The sequence below is a fragment of the Watersipora subatra genome, chromosome 10 (assembly GCF_963576615.1).
Source record: "Watersipora subatra chromosome 10, tzWatSuba1.1, whole genome shotgun sequence".
Taxonomy (NCBI): domain Eukaryota; kingdom Metazoa; phylum Bryozoa; class Gymnolaemata; order Cheilostomatida; family Watersiporidae; genus Watersipora; species Watersipora subatra.
In genome coordinates, this window is record NC_088717.1 from 25849816 (window position 1) to 25868820 (window position 19005).

Genomic DNA, 19005 nt, shown 5'->3' on the forward strand with positions numbered 1-19005 from the left:
GCAAATATAGAGGTCATATTCGCACTCACGGGTGATCCGAGCAATTTGATCGCGATAAAGTTTTGTCGATATTAATCTTAAAACAGTCAGATTTGGCAGCCAGATCAAAAACTACGATCTCAACAGTCAGATCGCAACGAAGTTGAGATCTACAGCCTGATGACTGCACAAGCACAAAACTGCCAGTAGCTAACAAAGATAAGTACTCTATCCAATTCTCTTTTAATTTATATATATAAATATATATTATATATGTATATATAAATATATCATACATATATATAATATGTTTGCTGACACTAACCTTACATTAGCCTTGTCAATTCCCATGCCAAAGCTGATGGTAGCAGCTATGACTGGTGTCTGTCCGTTTGTCCATTCCGCTTGCACATCATCCCTAAAGGACTGTTTGAGACCAGCATGATACGCTTTCGTAGGAATACCATGATTACTCATCCTGCCAGCTACCTGCGCGCAAGCCTCTCGAGTACGACAGTAGACTATTCCACATCCTGTCTCAGACTATAATGTCAAACCATACTATCAGGTGAGAAAAGGTTAATATTTGAATCTGTAGAACATGGGATGACTGACTGTTAATAGTATTACACGCAAAATAAACTTATTCAATGGTAGATGAAATGTCTGATAAACACGGCGAGATTTCAAATAAGTTGTAAATCAGTACAATACTTTTTATAAATGGAAAAATAATTTATTGAAAGCTGCATGATTTAGTTGAATGAAAAATGGAGTGTTCCACCTATAAATTAACCTTGCTGGCAGTTCATTCAGTTCAGAAAAAGAGCTGTTTCATGTTGTGTCTATCAATAGTTGCTGATAGGGTGCATCTAACATGGCGATTAACTCCTTAGAATTTCAAAATAGCCTTCTAAAGAAACACAGCTGACATACTAAAATTATGCAATTGTGTTTACAATTTACCATATCTTCAAAAAATAGTTGTCTTATTCACATTTGGTGTAACGGTAACAATGCCCATGCATTCATAATGTTTACCAGAAGTCATTCGCCAAACTCTCACATTATTGGTATTGCTCCTCACATTATTGCTCTCACAATCACGATGTTTTCCATCATTAATAATTCACGGAACTTTGTCTATGTGTACTGAACAGTACGTGAGAGATGAACCTTCAATACCGCTAATGCAGAGTCTGTTTGGTTACCTTCCTTAATTATGCATTACTGAAACAACAGTCTAAAGTTACTGTAACAAAGGTTGCAATTCCTGTCATAATTGCTATCGCAACAATGACAACTGGGCAGCTTTTTCATACTTTCCTATATTCTTATGAAAACCCAAAATCTACCGTACTTTTCGGACTATTAGCCGCTACTTTTTTCTGATGATTTGAGCCATGCGGCTTATATAAAGGGTGCGGCTATTCTGTGGCTTTTTCTTTGACTGCTATGGCGCAATTTCAATTGACAGTTGGAGGTAAAAACATGCAGATCACCATGTGCATCACTCGTAGCCTAAGGCTACAAACTTTTAAACCTAACCTAACTAACACAATCATTCTATTTTACTTTTCACTGTGAAAAACTTTGACTAATGTAAGTGCATCACTGGATCCATAATTTATCAAGCTGAATTAACAAATAAAACTGACAAGAACATATTGGATCAACTTTGAACTTTTGAGAATTTGAACATAGATACAACCACAAATTTTTGCTCAATCAAAAAAGTAAACAACACCAATCCGAACTAAGTAAACAAGTATAGAATTTGAAAAACAACAATAGAAAAATTTGATATAAATTGGATAATAAAGGCACATGCCCAACCCTCGCCAACAGAATGAAATGCTGCAACTTAAGTCTATTAGAAACATACTACATGATGTTCAAATAAAAATAATGACAGTAAGTAGAAGGAATGAGTTAACAACATGCGAGCATGCGTGGAATTATCTTTTCAGGATTTCTTAAGCACTGCCTCCGCAACATGCTATCATTCGCAACCAAGCGGAAAACGGCTCAGTTGTCAAGTGCTGAGCAAGATCCTGAGCATCCTGCTCAGCACTTGAGAACTTGCCGTTTTCCGCTGAGATAAACCAATGATTGTAATAGTTTTGCAACCATTTGGAAAGTGTTATTTCAAAAGTTAGTGGTATCCTAAAAGTACACACAGCTACACAAAGCTGAAAACTACACAAATCCATAATTCGATATTCTCTCAGACAAATATTACAACTTTCCTTGACATCTCCGTAAAACAATTTTAATGAATGCATTATGAAACGTTAAAGTAATGAGTAGCCAGCAAACTAAATGAAACTAGGTCTGATATCATCGTCTTATATGTTTATTTATCGATACATTAGGCAGAATTTATCACACCAAGCTTACCCAATCAGGACTGTCCGAGTCAACTTTGAGAGCTTCAAAAGCAAATTGGCAGAGGTCTTTAAATGGATCGTTCAGCAGCTCCTTAAACTTCACGTCATAGAAAAGATTAGGCCTGCAACAAATGATGAGCCCGACATGTGCTCTGAACCCATGAATGTCTAACACATCGGATTACTGATTCTCCTTATCACTTCTATAGGCACAGAAAAAGGGAGGAACAAACACTGTATAAAAGTTATCTTATCAACACATTTATTCTTGCTAGATGATTTATTACAGCATCTCGAGGTTCTGGAAATGTGCAGGTTTTTGCCTGATGACTTCATGAAGGTCCAAAATTCCATGCTTACAGTTTCTATTATTACAAAATTATCATTATTAAAAATCTAAATTATTTACAAAATTATTATTATTGCCATTATCGAATTTAAAAAAAAATTATTATCTTTCAAAAAGATAACCAGATAGCGGTTTTATGATGTTTGATTTTTAATGCATTAAGATGAAAGAATAAGCTATCCTCTTCTGTTTTATGTTGTTTTAGAGGCCTTATACCTTTCCAACCAGGTACACCTAGCCGAATGCCTTGCAGATTATGTTGGAGTCTTCAAACGACAAACATAATGTCTGAAGTTCTAGTACAGCTCGATAGGGAGAATTATATAAGGCTGCCAATGAACTATAATTAGATGTGACATTCTTATGAATTATTCAAAAGTTTTTATTAAGGCATTTCAAAAGAAGAAATATCTACAATGAACATTAAATCGCGCTTAGTATGCTTTTGCTGGAAAATTCTTTTTAGACATTTGTGCTGTAAAAAGAGGCACTAGATAAACAACTTGTTGCAGTATTTAACAAACATTTTATATGGAAATATTTAACTACTGTTAAAAAGGTTTCTGAACTACGAAATAAAAAAGAGATGAGAAGTTTGTGTCATATCGCTAATTAGTCACAGCATGATTACACTTGTTTTCAAGATTAGGAGACTCTTTAGGAACTGTCAGATGTCTCCCTGTTGTTTAGCATAGCTGGTGCCATTAAAATGTACTATTACGTAAAAGGCAAGTGAAAGAAAGCTGAAATTTGTTTTTGCACATATCAAAAGATGATAAAGAGTCTCCTAAAAATTACCAAAGTCCCTGCCACATCACCTCAGTGTCATTTGGTGTCGTTCATAACAGCCCCAAACATATCGTTTGAGGATGAGTGTCCAATTTCGATTGGCCCAAAGCTTTTTTGCAAGGTGCAAAAACCCTCAAATATACAATTGATCTAACTACTGTTAGGTTTGTACCAAAATCCTCCAAATATACGATTGATCTAACTACTGTTAGGTTTGTACCAAAACCCCCCAAATATACGATTGATCTATCTACTGTTAGGTTTGTACCAAAAACCCCCAAATATACGATTGATCTAAATACTGTTAGGTTTGTAACAAAAACCCCCAAATATACGATTGATCTACTGTTAGGTTTATACAAAAAATCCCCAAATATATGATTGACCTATCTACTGTTAGGTTTGTACCAAAAACCCCCAAATATACGATTGATCTATCTACTGTTAGGTTTGTACCAAAAACCCCCAAATATACGATTGATCTAACTACTGTTAGGTTTGTACCAAAAACCCCCAAATACACGATTGATCTATCTACTGTTAGGTTTGTACCAAAATCCTCCAAATATACGATTGATCCAACTACTGTTAGTTGTTTAATAAAATCCCCCAAATATACGATTGATCCAACTACTGTTAGTTTTGCACCAAAAACCCCCAAATACACGATTGATCTATCTACTGTTAGGTTTGTACCAAAATCCTCCAAATATACGATTGATCTAACTACTGTTAGGTTTGTACCAAAACCCCCCAAATATACGATTGATCTATCTACTGTTAGGTTTGTACCAAAAACCCCCAAATATACGATTGATCTAAATACTGTTAGGTTTTTACCAAAAACCCCCAAATATACGATTGACCTATCTACTGTTAGGTTTGTACCAAAAACCCCCAAATATACGATTGATCTATCTACAGTTAGGTTTGTACCAAAAACCCCCAAATATACGATTCATCTAACTACTGTTAGTTTTGGGCCAAAATGGAGAAGACTCTAACGCTAAGCTAGATGAAATGCAAAAAAGAAAATCTCGACTGTTTTTAGCCATTATAATAATATTCTACAGTTTCTACGAACGCATCATCTAAAACTTTGAGCTGGCAGTATAAATAATATTGTTTATTCTGTTAAAGTTTTATATATTTTTGTGTAATAAAATTTTTATACATAAGAATTACCAGAAATTGCATTTAATCCAATACAATCTGCACTATGTTAGCTTTGTTGTACTAAATACAAGTCTCTGATTTGAGTTTTTGTATTTCTATCCATGTTTTGGCAGCAATTTTAAACTAATCACCCTGAGCCCAAATATTATATTGGAAGAATCGAATTTAGACTACATATATTTTGATCAATAGGTATTAGACCAACCACCCCAAATCCGTTCATAAAGGGAGACAAAAGCAACTCTAACCTGAAACAGCTGACTGTGAAGGATAGAGAGTTCTTCTGAAAGTGTAGAGACTCCTTGATATCATCAACAACTTTTTTAGTAGCAGTGGCAGTGAGGGCTATACATGGTACACCCTTGATGTATTGTCTGAAAAAAAAACAAGCTAAGCCCTGTCATCAATGCTGACAAAACTGTTAGCAAGACAAAATATTCCCAAAATTCAGTTACCACAACCTTCAATTTAACATCCTGACCTTCGAAATACTATTCGATTATCAACTTTTAAAACTCTCTTGTTCAATTCACTAAACAATTCCTGATTTCTGTTTTTCCATTTTTTGGTTTTTTCTTTTGGTATGTGACAAAAAGCATCGTTTTGTTTGTGATTATTAACGCTAATAAGAGATTACAGGCACATACGAAATCTCAACTTGGGCTGAATTGAAAACTTTTTTCTGATAGAATCTAACCTTCTTTTCAGATTGCTCTCTTTAACAAAATGTACGCGATGACCAAAATGTGGTGAAAAGGCATTCTAAAATGAACTGTTGACTGCAAGACAGATTTCCCTTTGTCATACAAAATGGCTCATGATCTCAGAAACCATGGTCAAGTCGCGTGTGTGAGGTTTGGAGTAGCAAAAGGAGAAAATTCTCAGTTGTTTTGCAAAAAAATTTTTGGTTCTAGCTTAATTACAGCCGATTTTATGGTCAATAAACTGAATGCATGTTCACCATTAGCGTAAAAACATAGTTCTGAGAAAAATGGCGTTAAAGTTTGAGAAACGAAAACCAATGCACAATTTTGTTTACATTTCAAAACGTCATAGCAACCAATATCAAGAAGTTATGATAGTTATCTAGATCTCTGTATTTGTATACAGAATATTTAAAAATTTAAAATGCTGAATTTAAAAATTTAAACAGACTTTAGCTTGCTATCATAGAAATAGCTGCATATCTATCAGAAATATCTATCAGAAAATGTATTACTTATTCTTAATTTTGCAGATGTTGAAACGGATTGGCAGTATCGCGATTTTGGGCACAGCTGTAGTAACACCAACAAAACCTTTAAAGAAAAAATTATTAACAGTAACATATTGCACACCATCGGACATTATATACTCCGATCTTGTAAATTCGAATAGTTATTCTTATAATTGAATCTCATAATCTTAATCTATATATATTTCTCAAAGTATGTCCGTGTGTCGCCGTATGTTGTGTGTCTGTTGGTTTTCTGGCTATAAATCTTACAATCCTGGTTTTCTGCATTCTGATGGATTTGAACTCTCGACGATATTTAATCGACGAGCGGTTAATCCGGATGTTCTACCACTGAGCTATAACACCATAGCAATCAGATACGTTTTCATATAAAGTATACAGCACGCGCGTGCTAATTATTTTAGCCTTAGGTTTTTCACCAAAGGTTTTGAGATTTGTTTGCCTCGGAGGTTGAACATAAATTTGGTTCTCGACTAAACTGAAGCATGCGCATTGCAACTAGCAAAGCTCCGGAAACGCTTGGAAATGGATAAGCATTTCACGCTTAGTAAATTCTTTACAAAAAGGGAGAAACCATGTGGGACGACGCCTCCTCTACCGAAGAAATTTGCTAGGGAGTTAACCCTTCTGGTCGAGTTACCCTAAATTGTTTTGGAGGATGAGTCTCCTGTAAAGATGTAAAGTAAACAGGCCATTGCTATTTATATTTTCTTTTTTCGTCGATTTTTGATTTAACTATCTGTTGTATTTCTTTGCTATTTCATTATCTATTTTTGCAATTTTTAGTATTGTATTTTAACCTTTAATGCTTTGGATGTTGTAAAAACCAAACATGCGAAATGTTTACTTTTGCTTTCTTTTTCCATGATCATAAATATAAAACATTTTATTAAAATTAAACACGATCTATATATATCCGTTTCAATTATTAGTATGCAGTACAGCTTATGGTGTAAAATGTTTAAAACATACTTTACCGAAGTATATCTCCGAATTTACCCAAGTTTTTCTCATCTTGGAATCTATTAAATACATGTATTCTCAGAAGTTACACATTGTCTAATACCTCCAAAGAAAAAAGAAAAGAACCCCTGTTCTGCATAAAATCATTCCCTCATGATATAAAGTTTAAAAGTTGTAGTTGTTTGACAAAGTTTGAAAACTTTTACAGTTGTTTTTATTTTCTCTCCTAATTTATTTCAACTACAGAAAACACTTCTCTCATGGTATGTAGTTTGAATGTTAGAATGGTAAATGTTGTTATATGTTAAGGTCTAAGGACAAATCAATTTTTTGTCCAACGACTTTTTTATTACCCAGGCAACGCCGGGTGGTACAGCTAGTAATCATATAAAATCGAATAATCATTCTTATACTTGAATATTACAATAATCTTATAAGAGTCGTTAGGAAAATATCATTGTCATTCCCTTTGCTTTCACTGCTTTTGACATCAGTTGGAATGCCAAAGTGCTCATTAAAAGTCTCCAAAATGTCAGAGTTATTTTTAAAATTGGCAAAAAATAATCGTTTACTTTTATCGGACGCCATTTTTTAGTACTTCCTGTTTAGCATAGCAATGAGGGTTTTTCCGAAGGATGGAGATTAGCTAAACTGACTTTAGATTTAGAAAGATCACTCTTTGATTGGTCCAGACACACGTGTTGCAAAAATGGTTACCAATTTTATAAATTCAGTTGGTGTAGCTTCAATGTTGAATAACTCAACTTCGTGATTTGCGACTTAACCATGGTTTCTGAGATCACGACTCAAATGCTCAGCAACAGCAATAACACTTATTACAAGTAACTAATAGCCAGAGATGTAAGATGGATGCAAGCAAACAATTCTAGCTAAAGAAAGTCATTGTTTTTGATATCCACTAGGTGATCAAGAAAGTACTGTAATTACAAAACTCTTGAAACCTTGATACAGCCAAAGCATATGTTTATAAATACCATTTATCATTTGAAGTCTCTATTTAAAAAGTCAACATTTTTGATAGATTAATCAACTAAACCGGAGTCCAGAAGCTTAGAGCTAGCTGTGATTGGATGGAAATAAACATCAATTGAAAACCAATTCACATGAGATACATCAAATAAATTTACAGAACGCTGCTTTCGAACACAAACACTGTTGCTGATCACAAAATAATAGTCACAATGACTGAACGATAACTGAGATGACAACTGTACAAGTACAAATAATAAAAATGCACAAACATCTTCATACCGGCTAGACTGATAGTCATCCATTGGCTGAGAACAAATCAGGGAGACCGGAAACACTAGGCATGTAGGTTCACTTGAATTCGCCAAAAAACAAAATTTAACGGTAGTCACTAAGTTCTCTCACCTGCAGTATCATACTAGGAGCACAAGGTAGTGTATCCATACTGTCATCTTGCCATTGTAACTCCAATTTATAACAAGATTTTGTAAGGCTCAAAACCGCTGCAGACATAATGCATGACTTTTACCACTGGTCTGAGATGTCTTGTATACTGTTATATATGTATGTAGACAACCACTCTATATTTGAGAAAACCTGGCACGTCTTATAACGATATGATATAAATAGAAGGCTGAGAACCAACCTGAGTTTCCCTAACTTAAGATAGTCGGGCCTAAAGTCATGGCCCCATTGAGATACACAGTGCGCCTCATCTACCACAAGATATTTGACCAGCTTTTCTTTATTCCATTGCCTCAGCAATTGCTGAAATGTATCAGTGGCAGTCTGTTCAGGTGTGAGATATAAAAGACGAGTACGTGGAGTTGTCCTCTTTAGGTCTAAAGAAGTTATGATAAAATAGGCTGAGAGTGAGAAGCATGTTATCATGTATTCCAATTTACTGAAATATTTAAATCCTGTGCTAGTACTATTAACTAACAAGAGAGAATGTGATGCGTTTTATTGCTTGGCTAAAATGGTATTAATAGAAGCACCGAAGTGCGTCAAGTTGAAGCTTTTGATGGCATCGGGTTAGAATACTTTCGCTTCACAGTCATCTTTATTGGCTAATTTTTCTGCAGTGGGTGAGGCTTTTGCATTTTGGCAAGTTACAGAAACTGAGAAAATAAACTACATCTCTAAAAAAGAAAGAATTCAAAAAGTATTTTGACAAACATCAATCAATGCAAAGATTAAAAAATAATGATTTGATAGGAAGCATTGTGAAGAAGCTATTGGAAAGATTTATCTCTCAGTGCAGCCACCCATAGTGATGGTGATATGAGCGCTGTTATGAGGAAAGGTCAGACTGTGTAGACAGGCTATAAGTATAATACTCTTCCTCATACAGCAGATATACATGTACGTACAACATATATAATCCATTCCAAGAACATTCACGTTATATGGATTTTATGTTGTACGAAGCGCAAAATAGATGTATATAGCCGAATTCGTTCCAAGATCTTCCCAAACTGACCACTTTAGACTATAAAATAAAAAACCAAAACTTAACTTCTTCACTTAATGACTGTAAAATGTAAATGTAGTAATATTAGTTTGTATCGACAACTTTTTTCTTTTTATTATCACTTTCACTTGGTTTAAGTATCACGATTAAGGTTATGGTTACAGTTAAGGGGAGCACACACATTCAATGTCCACTTGGATCGATTTTTTTTCTCCACAGCAAGGTCTACGCTACAAAGAAAAATATAGTACATATCTAACAAAAGTAAAAAAGTTTATATTCCAGATACCAATATAAAGTCATACTTCGACTTACGAGTGCCCCAACATACGAAGAACTGGAGATCCGAGCCAGCCTTTAAGTAAGTTTTCGCACTAACATGCGAGCATGTTTGAGATACGAGCACGCGAGTCAGTTGACAAGTATGTCGGAGGTGTCTTATGAGAACAGCATCACTCTGTATTTTTCAACTGCTCAGGTTATACTTTTGCACAGCATTTTTTGCGTGCGCGTTTTTCATTGCAGAAATATGTGAATTAAAAGTACTGTGCGTAGACCAAAAGCCAACAGATACAATGAATGAAAATACAAAAAAAGCAAATGAAAGCAATGGATATTAAACGTGAAATTATTACAAAATATGAGAAATCTGCATGCGCGATTGAGCTAGCTCAGCAATATGACAGAAATGCATTCATAATATGCACAATTATCAAACAGAAGGATTATATTAAGGGCATTATATTAAGTTTGCAAAAGGGCTAACCATATATAACCATAGTTTCTAAACGGCGCGACAATATTTACGATGAAATGGAGAGACTGCTCAGGCTATAGATAAAAGACAAACAATTGGCCGGTGACAGCGTAACTGAAACAATGCTACGTGAAAAGGCCGGTGCTATCTATCAAGACTGAAAAATAGACATTAGGACAAGTTGGCTAGTGGTCATGCATTACCCTTTATGACGACACCTGTGTTCATCCTTTTAGCAACACATTGAAAGGGTGACAAAGGCAAACGTCCTTAAATAGATTCCTTTTAAAACGACCAGCTGATCGTAAGAGCAAAACAAAGGAAAAATTAGCTAAGCCGCGAAAAACTTAAAACTATGAATGTCAAATTTATAATTACAATAAAACTTTGTTTTTAAGTCCAAATTTATCCAAGTCAAATGTTGTAATGAAGGATAAATTATCTCTCCCTCCCTACTGGCAAATGCTAGCGTTAGCTGCTACGCTATGCATTTAATTTCAAATTTTAGTTAATCACATTTCCTTGCATTATTTTTTATTTGTTGCTTTTTGAAAGCATGCGGTAAGTTAAGACAATAACCAACATGTTTTTTCTGTTACAATATCTTGTTTTAAGTGTTTTTGTTTGCGCTTTTTAGAGTACGGAAACCAATCAATATATATTCAATTGTTCTATATATAAATAAAATGCACCAGCATGCGAGAAAATTGACATGCAAGCTCAGTACCAGAACCCATTAAGCTCGTAAGTTGAAGTATGACTATACATAATTTTCTCTCCATAAGGTGGCGAGGGAAAAAACAACATTTTTAGGGCTAATTTGGTATTCTCACCATTCAAATCAAATTTGAGAACTTGCACTGTCTTTACGCTTTACGTTACATGGAATTTCTTATGTAACACGAGGCAAAACTTTACATCAGATACAGTGGTATTTACATAACAGAAGGTTTATGTTATGGATGCGTCTGCAGTATATTCATCGATAAGTAATAAGACTCAATATTTAACTAAGCACAAGTTGACCAAAATATATACCTCTCAGTAATTTATTCCTTTCGCCTTGTTACTTTTACACTATATGCTGAATTAGATCAAAATTTATATTCAACTGAGTGAAATGATTCAACTAAATACAATGGGAAAGCGTAGAGAGTTAGTATGAACATTGCTACAAACTAGCCCAAAGTAAATGCATTGAATGCTAAGGGTATCATGATCTAAATGATTAGCTAGTGCAATGCATGCTAAAGTTGTTAACTGTGATTATCAGCATATCATTTACCAATCACTAGCATCTTAATGGAAAACCCAACAAAAACACAAACCTGTTAAGAGTTGAGTTCGTTCCTGACTAGTGAGCTTGGAATTGAGGGTGGCAGCGCAGATGCCCAACTTATGCAAGTGGTCAAGCTGATCAAACATGAGGGCTATTAATGGGGTGATGACTAAAGTAAGCCCTTTCTGAGCTACAGCAGGTAGCTGATAACACAGTGATTTGCCTGCGCCAGTTGGCATGCAGATAAATATATCCTCATTTGCTAAACAACAAAAAACAATCAAGTGCAATTAACATAATAAACTTAAACAATATGAAATAGAACGGGTCAGTTTTCACACACAGGATAAAACAGAACCAGTTCTAAAAGGAAACACTTCGATCTCATATCACGACTGCAAAATTCCAAGTAAAAGTACTACCTGTCAAAATCTCTAGATCAAATGTAAAATTAGCAGATTAATTGAAGGACAGAACCAGATTTACATGTGAAGTATGTGATATTGTGAAATGCATATGTGTAAAACTTGTTCTGTTCTTCTGCTAATCTGCTATTTTACATATGATGTAAAGAATTTGACAGATTGTACTTTACTTGTGAATTGAATGAATTGGACAAACACTAGCCAACATTGGTCAATTATTGTTTAACAACTATATGTACAGTCATTGGTCAGAGTGCATATAGAGGCAAGGAGCCCTCACAATCACCTCCAAGGACGGCCTTTACAGCATTTTCTTGCACGATGGATCTGAAACTATCATGACCGAAAGTATTCTTGAGAATTTGTTGAAACTTTGGATCCAACGATTCTTTTTGACAATGCTTTGATGCGCTCCTTTTCTTGAGACCTGTAGAAAATAATTTGACAATATAGCTGGAGAGAAAGAAGCTAACAAATTTTGAATAAAAACAGATTTAATAAGCTGGAAGTTTTTAATAAATGAAAGAAATATCTAACAATCTCCTTAACACTATTAACAGAATGGGACTTGTTAGCGCAGATGTTCTAGCTCAAAACCTTTGTCATGATGATTTCTGGCGCAGGTTACAAGTTCAGAATTTATTCTTCTTCCCTTGAGATTTATGGCTCGAAAACTTCAAGTAAAAATGGAAGAGAAAAAACTAGTACATAATGGAAAATTTACTATATATTTGTACATGGAAAATGTACATATACATTTACCTATTTGGCAGATGTAGTTCACGAGATCCTTAAACTAAATTTTGGCAAAGTGATTGCAAAAATGCTAATTTCAATTTATTTTTTTAGTGAGCTTAAAGAATACGACAAAAAGGTATGATGTTTCATAAATAAAATAAAGTTTTTTGCATTTATTTTTATTTTCATCATTTTATTTTTTTACCTTGTAAAAACATAACTGAATTTTTGGTGGAAAAACAAGTGTTAAAAAGTCTGGCATCAAAAAGCCTGCGCCAAAAAGTTCTAGACGTACTAGCAATTTAACATGTAATATAGCGGACGACAGCTGGGCCCAGGACCAAGAAGAGCCATCACAACCGACGGCAGTACTGAGACCAAGAGGACGACTCGGCGATCTGAGCGACTAAAAAATCGGATAAGTCTCACTGGACCGAGTCAAGGAGAGACCGAGCCAACCCTCACCCCGGCTGGAAGCACCCTTCCCGGCAAAGGGGTGTGGAGCCTGCCGAAGCCATGATATAAAAGAAGCCCATCAAGCAGACATCGGGAGAGCACAAGAAGGTCTCATTGCTTGCAGTTGTCAGCTGAGCAAGCATACCCAGTACATATTTGTGAAAATATATATCACCTTATACTTGTATACTCATAGTGGTTAAGTTCTTTGTCAAGTAGTACAGGAGCGCAGCAGATTCCTTTACAGTAATATAGTGAGAATATCAGATACTATGCATTATGACTACCAAATACAATTTAGTGAAAATACCAGATGCTGAAGATGTGCTTGATTTGATGACACACACATCTGAGTCAGAATCCATTTTATCTTGACCAATCGACTCCTCATGCAGACTTGCAGATTCACATTACAATCCTACCACATAGAGATGGAATTTACCAATTACACCAAAGAAAGAGACGAGTAGAGTGATGCATAAATAGAATATAAGAGAAATATAATCACTACCAAGAATTAGCACTAAGATTAGCAAGCATTTTTTTATACAAAATATAGGAAACAATACTAGCAATAGTTATATTATCCAAATTTAGGCAAGATTGAGAAAAAATACATATAACATCTAACCTTCTGAGATTCCACGAAAGTTTGGATAAATTGATATCAGACATACGAAACTAAAAGGGAAACCTAAACCTCGGTCAGCAGACGGCTCGGTCCGGTTTTGATTAGGTTCTTTTTCTTTTTATCACCAACTCTATCTTAATTATAACAAGCAAACAAATAACCAGTGAATCGCAGTGAACTCGTATATTTGTAAATATATAAAGGAGTAGGGTACAAACATACCAGTCACTACTGTGTTTAACTAAGGAGCGAGCGTCTTTATATAATAAACTAGATGAATGTCCAGCATTGCCTGGGTAATCAAAAAATATTTGCACAGAAAATTCTTTTTTATTTAAACATATACAACGTTTACCTATTTAACTTTTGAACTTCATGTCATAAGTAAAAGTTCCGTTAGAATAAATTTAAAATAAAATTTAAAGAAAAACTAAAACAACCGTAAAAGTGTTTGAGTGTTAAATAATTAGGAAGTAATGGCTAAATAATCTGTTTTGCTACAATGATTATAGCGAAAAAGAAAAACTAAAAACACAAAATACAAATCATTCATAAATATGTTGATTTAATAATAACAATTAGTATTATTATAAAAAAGTAAAGTAATTAGTGAAAAGCCTACTGTTGCAGTAAAAGTTATCCATCAAAACTTTGAATATGATGATACAGGTTCTTCTCGATACAGGTATAAACGTAAAAACAAGATATCAAAATTAAATACATTGATGAAGCGCACAAAGGTACTTTGTTTGACTGAATGGAGAGATGAATGGGTCTGAGTACTTGGTCTGAGACTGAATGGGAATCCTACTTGAGAGTTTCCCTGTGAAAAGTTTTGTTTTGCATTTCCTAATGAATGCCCTTTGGAAAATCCAGAAGTTGGTGTTTGAAATCGTGCCGTTATAGTCACACATTTGAAATTGAAATGGCACAATTAAAATTTACAAATATAAATAGAAAATGATTATAACTTTAAAAAACTTTTAAAAGAAATGCAAATGAAAAAGGTAATCTATATAAAGAAAAGAAACATTGTTCGCATTTAATGATAGTGGAACGCAAAGCGCCAAAAATCCCTGTAATTTAATGTGCTATAATCAGAATCAAGGAAAACGTAGTGTAGCTGGAAAAAGTATTCCGAGCAGATGAAATAAATTAGGAGAGCAAATAAATGTAAATATGGAATAAATAGCAAGTATGTTAACTACCAAACAGATGATTTGGTAATGATACTATTGATATCAACTGCGAAAATCGAATAAAAATTGTTTATATCTTAAAACAGGGGCATCGTAACCCGTAGGTGCAATGTATTAATTAATATGTTATATAGCATGCGCAATCGAAAAAATGGTTTAGGGTATATGGGCGAGTCCATAAATAATAATTTGACATTTAGAGTTATTTGATGCCAACTACACATGCACATTTACTCCTATTATAAAATTCTTTGAATTAAAATTTACTGCTTTCAATGTAGTAGTTCCGGAGCTATGAAGTGCAACTTGCGTAAATGATGAGACATTTTGTGATGTCCCAACATTTACGCATGTTGCACTTCATAGCTCCCAAACTACTATTTTGAAAGCAATAAATTTTATATTATCTGAAAGCCAAGAAAGTACTGCATCATATAATTCAAAGAACTTTTTAATGGTAGCAAATGTGCACGTGTAGTGGCATCAAATAACTCTAAATGTCAAATTATTATTTATGGACCTGTCCACATAGTAAGAGCGATAGTCATAAGAACCTTCGTAGACTTGTAGTTAGATGATTGGTTTACAAACATGCGGGTGCCATCTTTGTGAGTTCAAATCCAGCACAATGTGAGCTTTTTGTTCCAAGATTTCAATAGTTAATAGCCGGACACACCCAAATACAGAGTCACAAAAAAACACAACCTTTGAGATTTAAATATATAGATAGAAACTTTTTAGCTCTGCCCCTTTCCCGCACATTGGCGTCTTGCTGTAACAACGTATAAATGACTGGATCGATTTTTCCGCCACAATATTACCAATATAGTTATCAGACTATTGGATTAATAGAAAATGTGAAATCTACTGGTATTTTTTGTAAACTAGAATCTTTGCAATGATTCAAGCTAAAGACTCATATGAAAAGTATAAACACACCTAGGGGCATTATTGACATCTAGTTAGAGTGCTTGTGAATTTTGTGGTATTTTAGTTACAGTATACGCAGGTTTCTGTAATGTCGTAGGTTATATGTGACCTTCGTGGTTGTGAAGAGTAATTTTGTAATATCACACAAAGATTTATACAGCTTTCAAAACACATACATATGGCACAAACCTGTGACATATTTGGTTGTGTGTGTAAACGCACACACAACCCAATATAATAAAGTCCTCAATTAATACATGTGCCTATATGATTGTCTCGAAATGATCACCTCTTTTGTTATACATGTATTTAACGTAGTATTAGCCGTTTTCTGAAAGTGCTGCAGGCTTGCAGAGTAGTGTCTCCAGGAGCAACGTGGTTGGTTTATTGCAGTAGATTTCTTTGCCAGTAAAAGGCTGACGTTCAGCAATGGCTTCTAGACAGTCTTTGACTTGCAGTTGTGCCTAGAGGGTTGCGGACCGCTTTAGCGCGGCAAAGAACCCCGCAACTGCATGCAATAAGCAGCTGTTTTAGTGTCCATGTGTCCTCTAGCTGTTATTTGGTTCTTATGTTCCAACAAACTCCGACCAAACTTCCAATGTTCCACCAAACAAACCAAAACTTCGACAGTCACACAACACAAAAAATTGTTGCTGCAGAAAACATTGCAAATAGTTTATCAGCATAGTAATATGTTGTATCATAATAATAATCATAATAATCATCATAATAATCATAATAATAGTTTATCATACCTAGTAATTTTACTCAAACAGAACTAATGCAATTTGTGTACAATGGTGTGATTAATTTATTCTTTTTTCTGTCATGGTGGCTGATACATTCCACACTTCAAGTAGAATTCGTTCTCATTTGCTGCCTACGAACCATTAGGTCTTGTAGGTGAAGATAAAAGTGCATGTTCCTTCTCTGCTACTCTCTCCCAATCAGGTGGCTTTCTCATGTCGAGTAGGTTCATCATCAATAAGACAGGATATTTTGCTATTGAGTAGTCTAGCCGCTTGAAAAAGTGGTGCATGTCCGGTTGTAGTCATACCTCCCTACCCATTACAAAATAGTCTGCTGTTTGTATGATTATGCGGCACAATGTCAAGTCAAATCAATTAATCGCATTCGCCTCATAATGGGGCATTTGAGCGATATATTTATTAAGTAACATGAGTAGATTACTCTTAGTTTGGGTTTTTGCCTTCTTTTACTTTTTTTATCGTGATTTTTAAATTTGGTTGGGGCATTGTTGTTATTAAGGTTGAGGGTAGGGATTAGGTCGGAGCAAGAACTTCCAATAAATATTGAAAGTTTTTGGCGGGGGGGGGGGGTGCATGAAAAAAAGGGTAAGCTGTTAAGGGTCCACACAAAAAATGAGTATTTTTAACATTGGTGTTTATTGCACCTTTAGCGCTTTTGTGGCATGTATTGTGTAGGTGGGCATTTGAGAAAAAATGGGTTGGTATTGCAATTTCTTCATTTATTATTTTGCTTTTTAGATTTTGGTCGGCCGTCCTCCGATGCTCTGCAAGAGTGGCCCATGACCACTCAGACATGAGGTCAGAAATCCTCTCATTTTTTAAAAGTTTAAACACCCACCTAAAAGCTTTTCTGTTCACAGACTCAAGGGAGTCTATGCGCTTGGATCAAAATGGAGACCAGGCAGTTGATGAATATTCAAGAACTGGGCGCAAGATGGTTTTAAAAGAATGGGTTTTTGTTTTGGGCGAGCAACTTCTGAGGGACCTCATGAGCATGTATAGTATGGATAAGGATTTGGTTATAGTCTTTTCTATGTGAAGGTTAAAGTTGATTTTATTGTCTATAATGACTCCGAGGTATTTAAAGTGATTGACATAAGTTAGTTGTTGGCCTTTCATAAAATATTTGTGAAAAAGGGGGCTCTCATGAGACCTAAAAAAAGTTGTCTCACATTTTGTGATGTTAATTTCCATCTGCCATTTATCAGCCCAGTCTATGAGCAAAACAGGATCTGCTTGAAAATTTGCACAGTCGCTGGCTGACTCAATCTCAATCATCAGCAAAAAGCCTGAGTCTAGAGGTCTTGATAGCCGCTGGCATATAATTTATAAAAATCAAAAAGAGGAGGGGGCCTAAAACAGATCCCTGGGACACAACAAAGGAAACTAGACATTGTTTGGAGTATGTTTCATTTATAAAAATGGTCTGTGTGTGATCCTTCAACCAATCCTCGACCCAGGCAATAATTGTTCTGTCTAGATTAGTTTGGGTAAGTTTGAATTGAAGTTTGCTGTGGGACAAGAAAAATCAAGAATAATTGCATCAGTTTGGATTCCAGTATCAAATGATTCAATGAGTTGTGAGGATTAGCTGACTTTCGCAGCTTCTCCTCGAGCAAAAACCATGTTGGCAGTCATGGAAAAAATTCAATGGAGTCTAAAATAAAAAGTTGTGGATGGAGTGTGCGACTATGTGTTCTGTAGTTTTTGACAGTACACATGTCAGAAAGATTGGACGATAGTTAGTTGGCAGAAGCCTGCTACCTTTATTTTTAAAAATGGGTATGACAGCAGCCATTTTCCAATCCTTAGGGACAGTATGGTTGGATAAAGAGTATTGCATGTGAATGTGACTTTAAGCATCTTCTAAATGCGGGGTAACAAGTCGTACCATGCCATAACACTTTCACTAACAAATTAATTATTTACTAAAACATAATTTCTTATTCAGTAAAAACTAACATTTGACAAAGGAGCAAATAAAGTGTTATAACTTTTGATCTTTTAGAAAGCATGGACATGAGAGTGCTTATAGTCGCATTGCTGCATAATATGAAACTGTTTTTCATTTCATCAGTTCCGCCTCACTACAAGGTTCTTCAAGGCGATTTATCAGTAGGAATTCCGTTGGTGTTTAAGAGCAATTCCTGACAGCACAAACGTTTGAAAATATCTCCACGCTGTACAAGAGCCATAATTGTTTGACCAAAACACGATTGCACGGACCAAAGATCATGGAAATCCTTACCCGCAGTGGGGTAAACAGAATAAGAGGACAGGGTGATTTTAAAATATTTTTGACATCACATATTATTACAGATAATCAATTGGTAAATCGTATACCCATCAATCTGATTATTGAGAGGGTAACCAGACGGACAACCGTTTACTTACTACTTACACATGGGTGGGACACGGTCAGATTAACCAGTAGATTCGACGGCGACTGGTCACATTATGTTTGACGAACTCA

The 19005-nt window shown here is 35.0% G+C and overlaps 1 protein-coding gene across 1 annotated transcript in view; it reads right to left on the reverse strand.

Moving 5' to 3' along the window:
* LOC137405835 (ATP-dependent DNA helicase Q5-like) overlaps nucleotides 1-18893 on the reverse strand; it is a 48459-nt gene extending 29566 nt beyond the window's left edge. The window contains exons 1-9 of the mRNA XM_068092252.1: nucleotides 18781-18893; nucleotides 13634-13763; nucleotides 13313-13420; nucleotides 12095-12235; nucleotides 11433-11645; nucleotides 8520-8715; nucleotides 4932-5057; nucleotides 2371-2491; nucleotides 305-516 (exon numbers count right to left, since the gene is read on the reverse strand). Coding sequence (XP_067948353.1) covers nucleotides 305-516; nucleotides 2371-2491; nucleotides 4932-5057; nucleotides 8520-8715; nucleotides 11433-11645; nucleotides 12095-12235; nucleotides 13313-13367 — 1064 coding nt within the window. The 5' untranslated portion in view covers nucleotides 13368-13420; nucleotides 13634-13763; nucleotides 18781-18893. The remainder of the gene's footprint in view (nucleotides 1-304; nucleotides 517-2370; nucleotides 2492-4931; nucleotides 5058-8519; nucleotides 8716-11432; nucleotides 11646-12094; nucleotides 12236-13312; nucleotides 13421-13633; nucleotides 13764-18780) is intronic.
* Nucleotides 18894-19005: the final 112 nt, after the last annotated feature.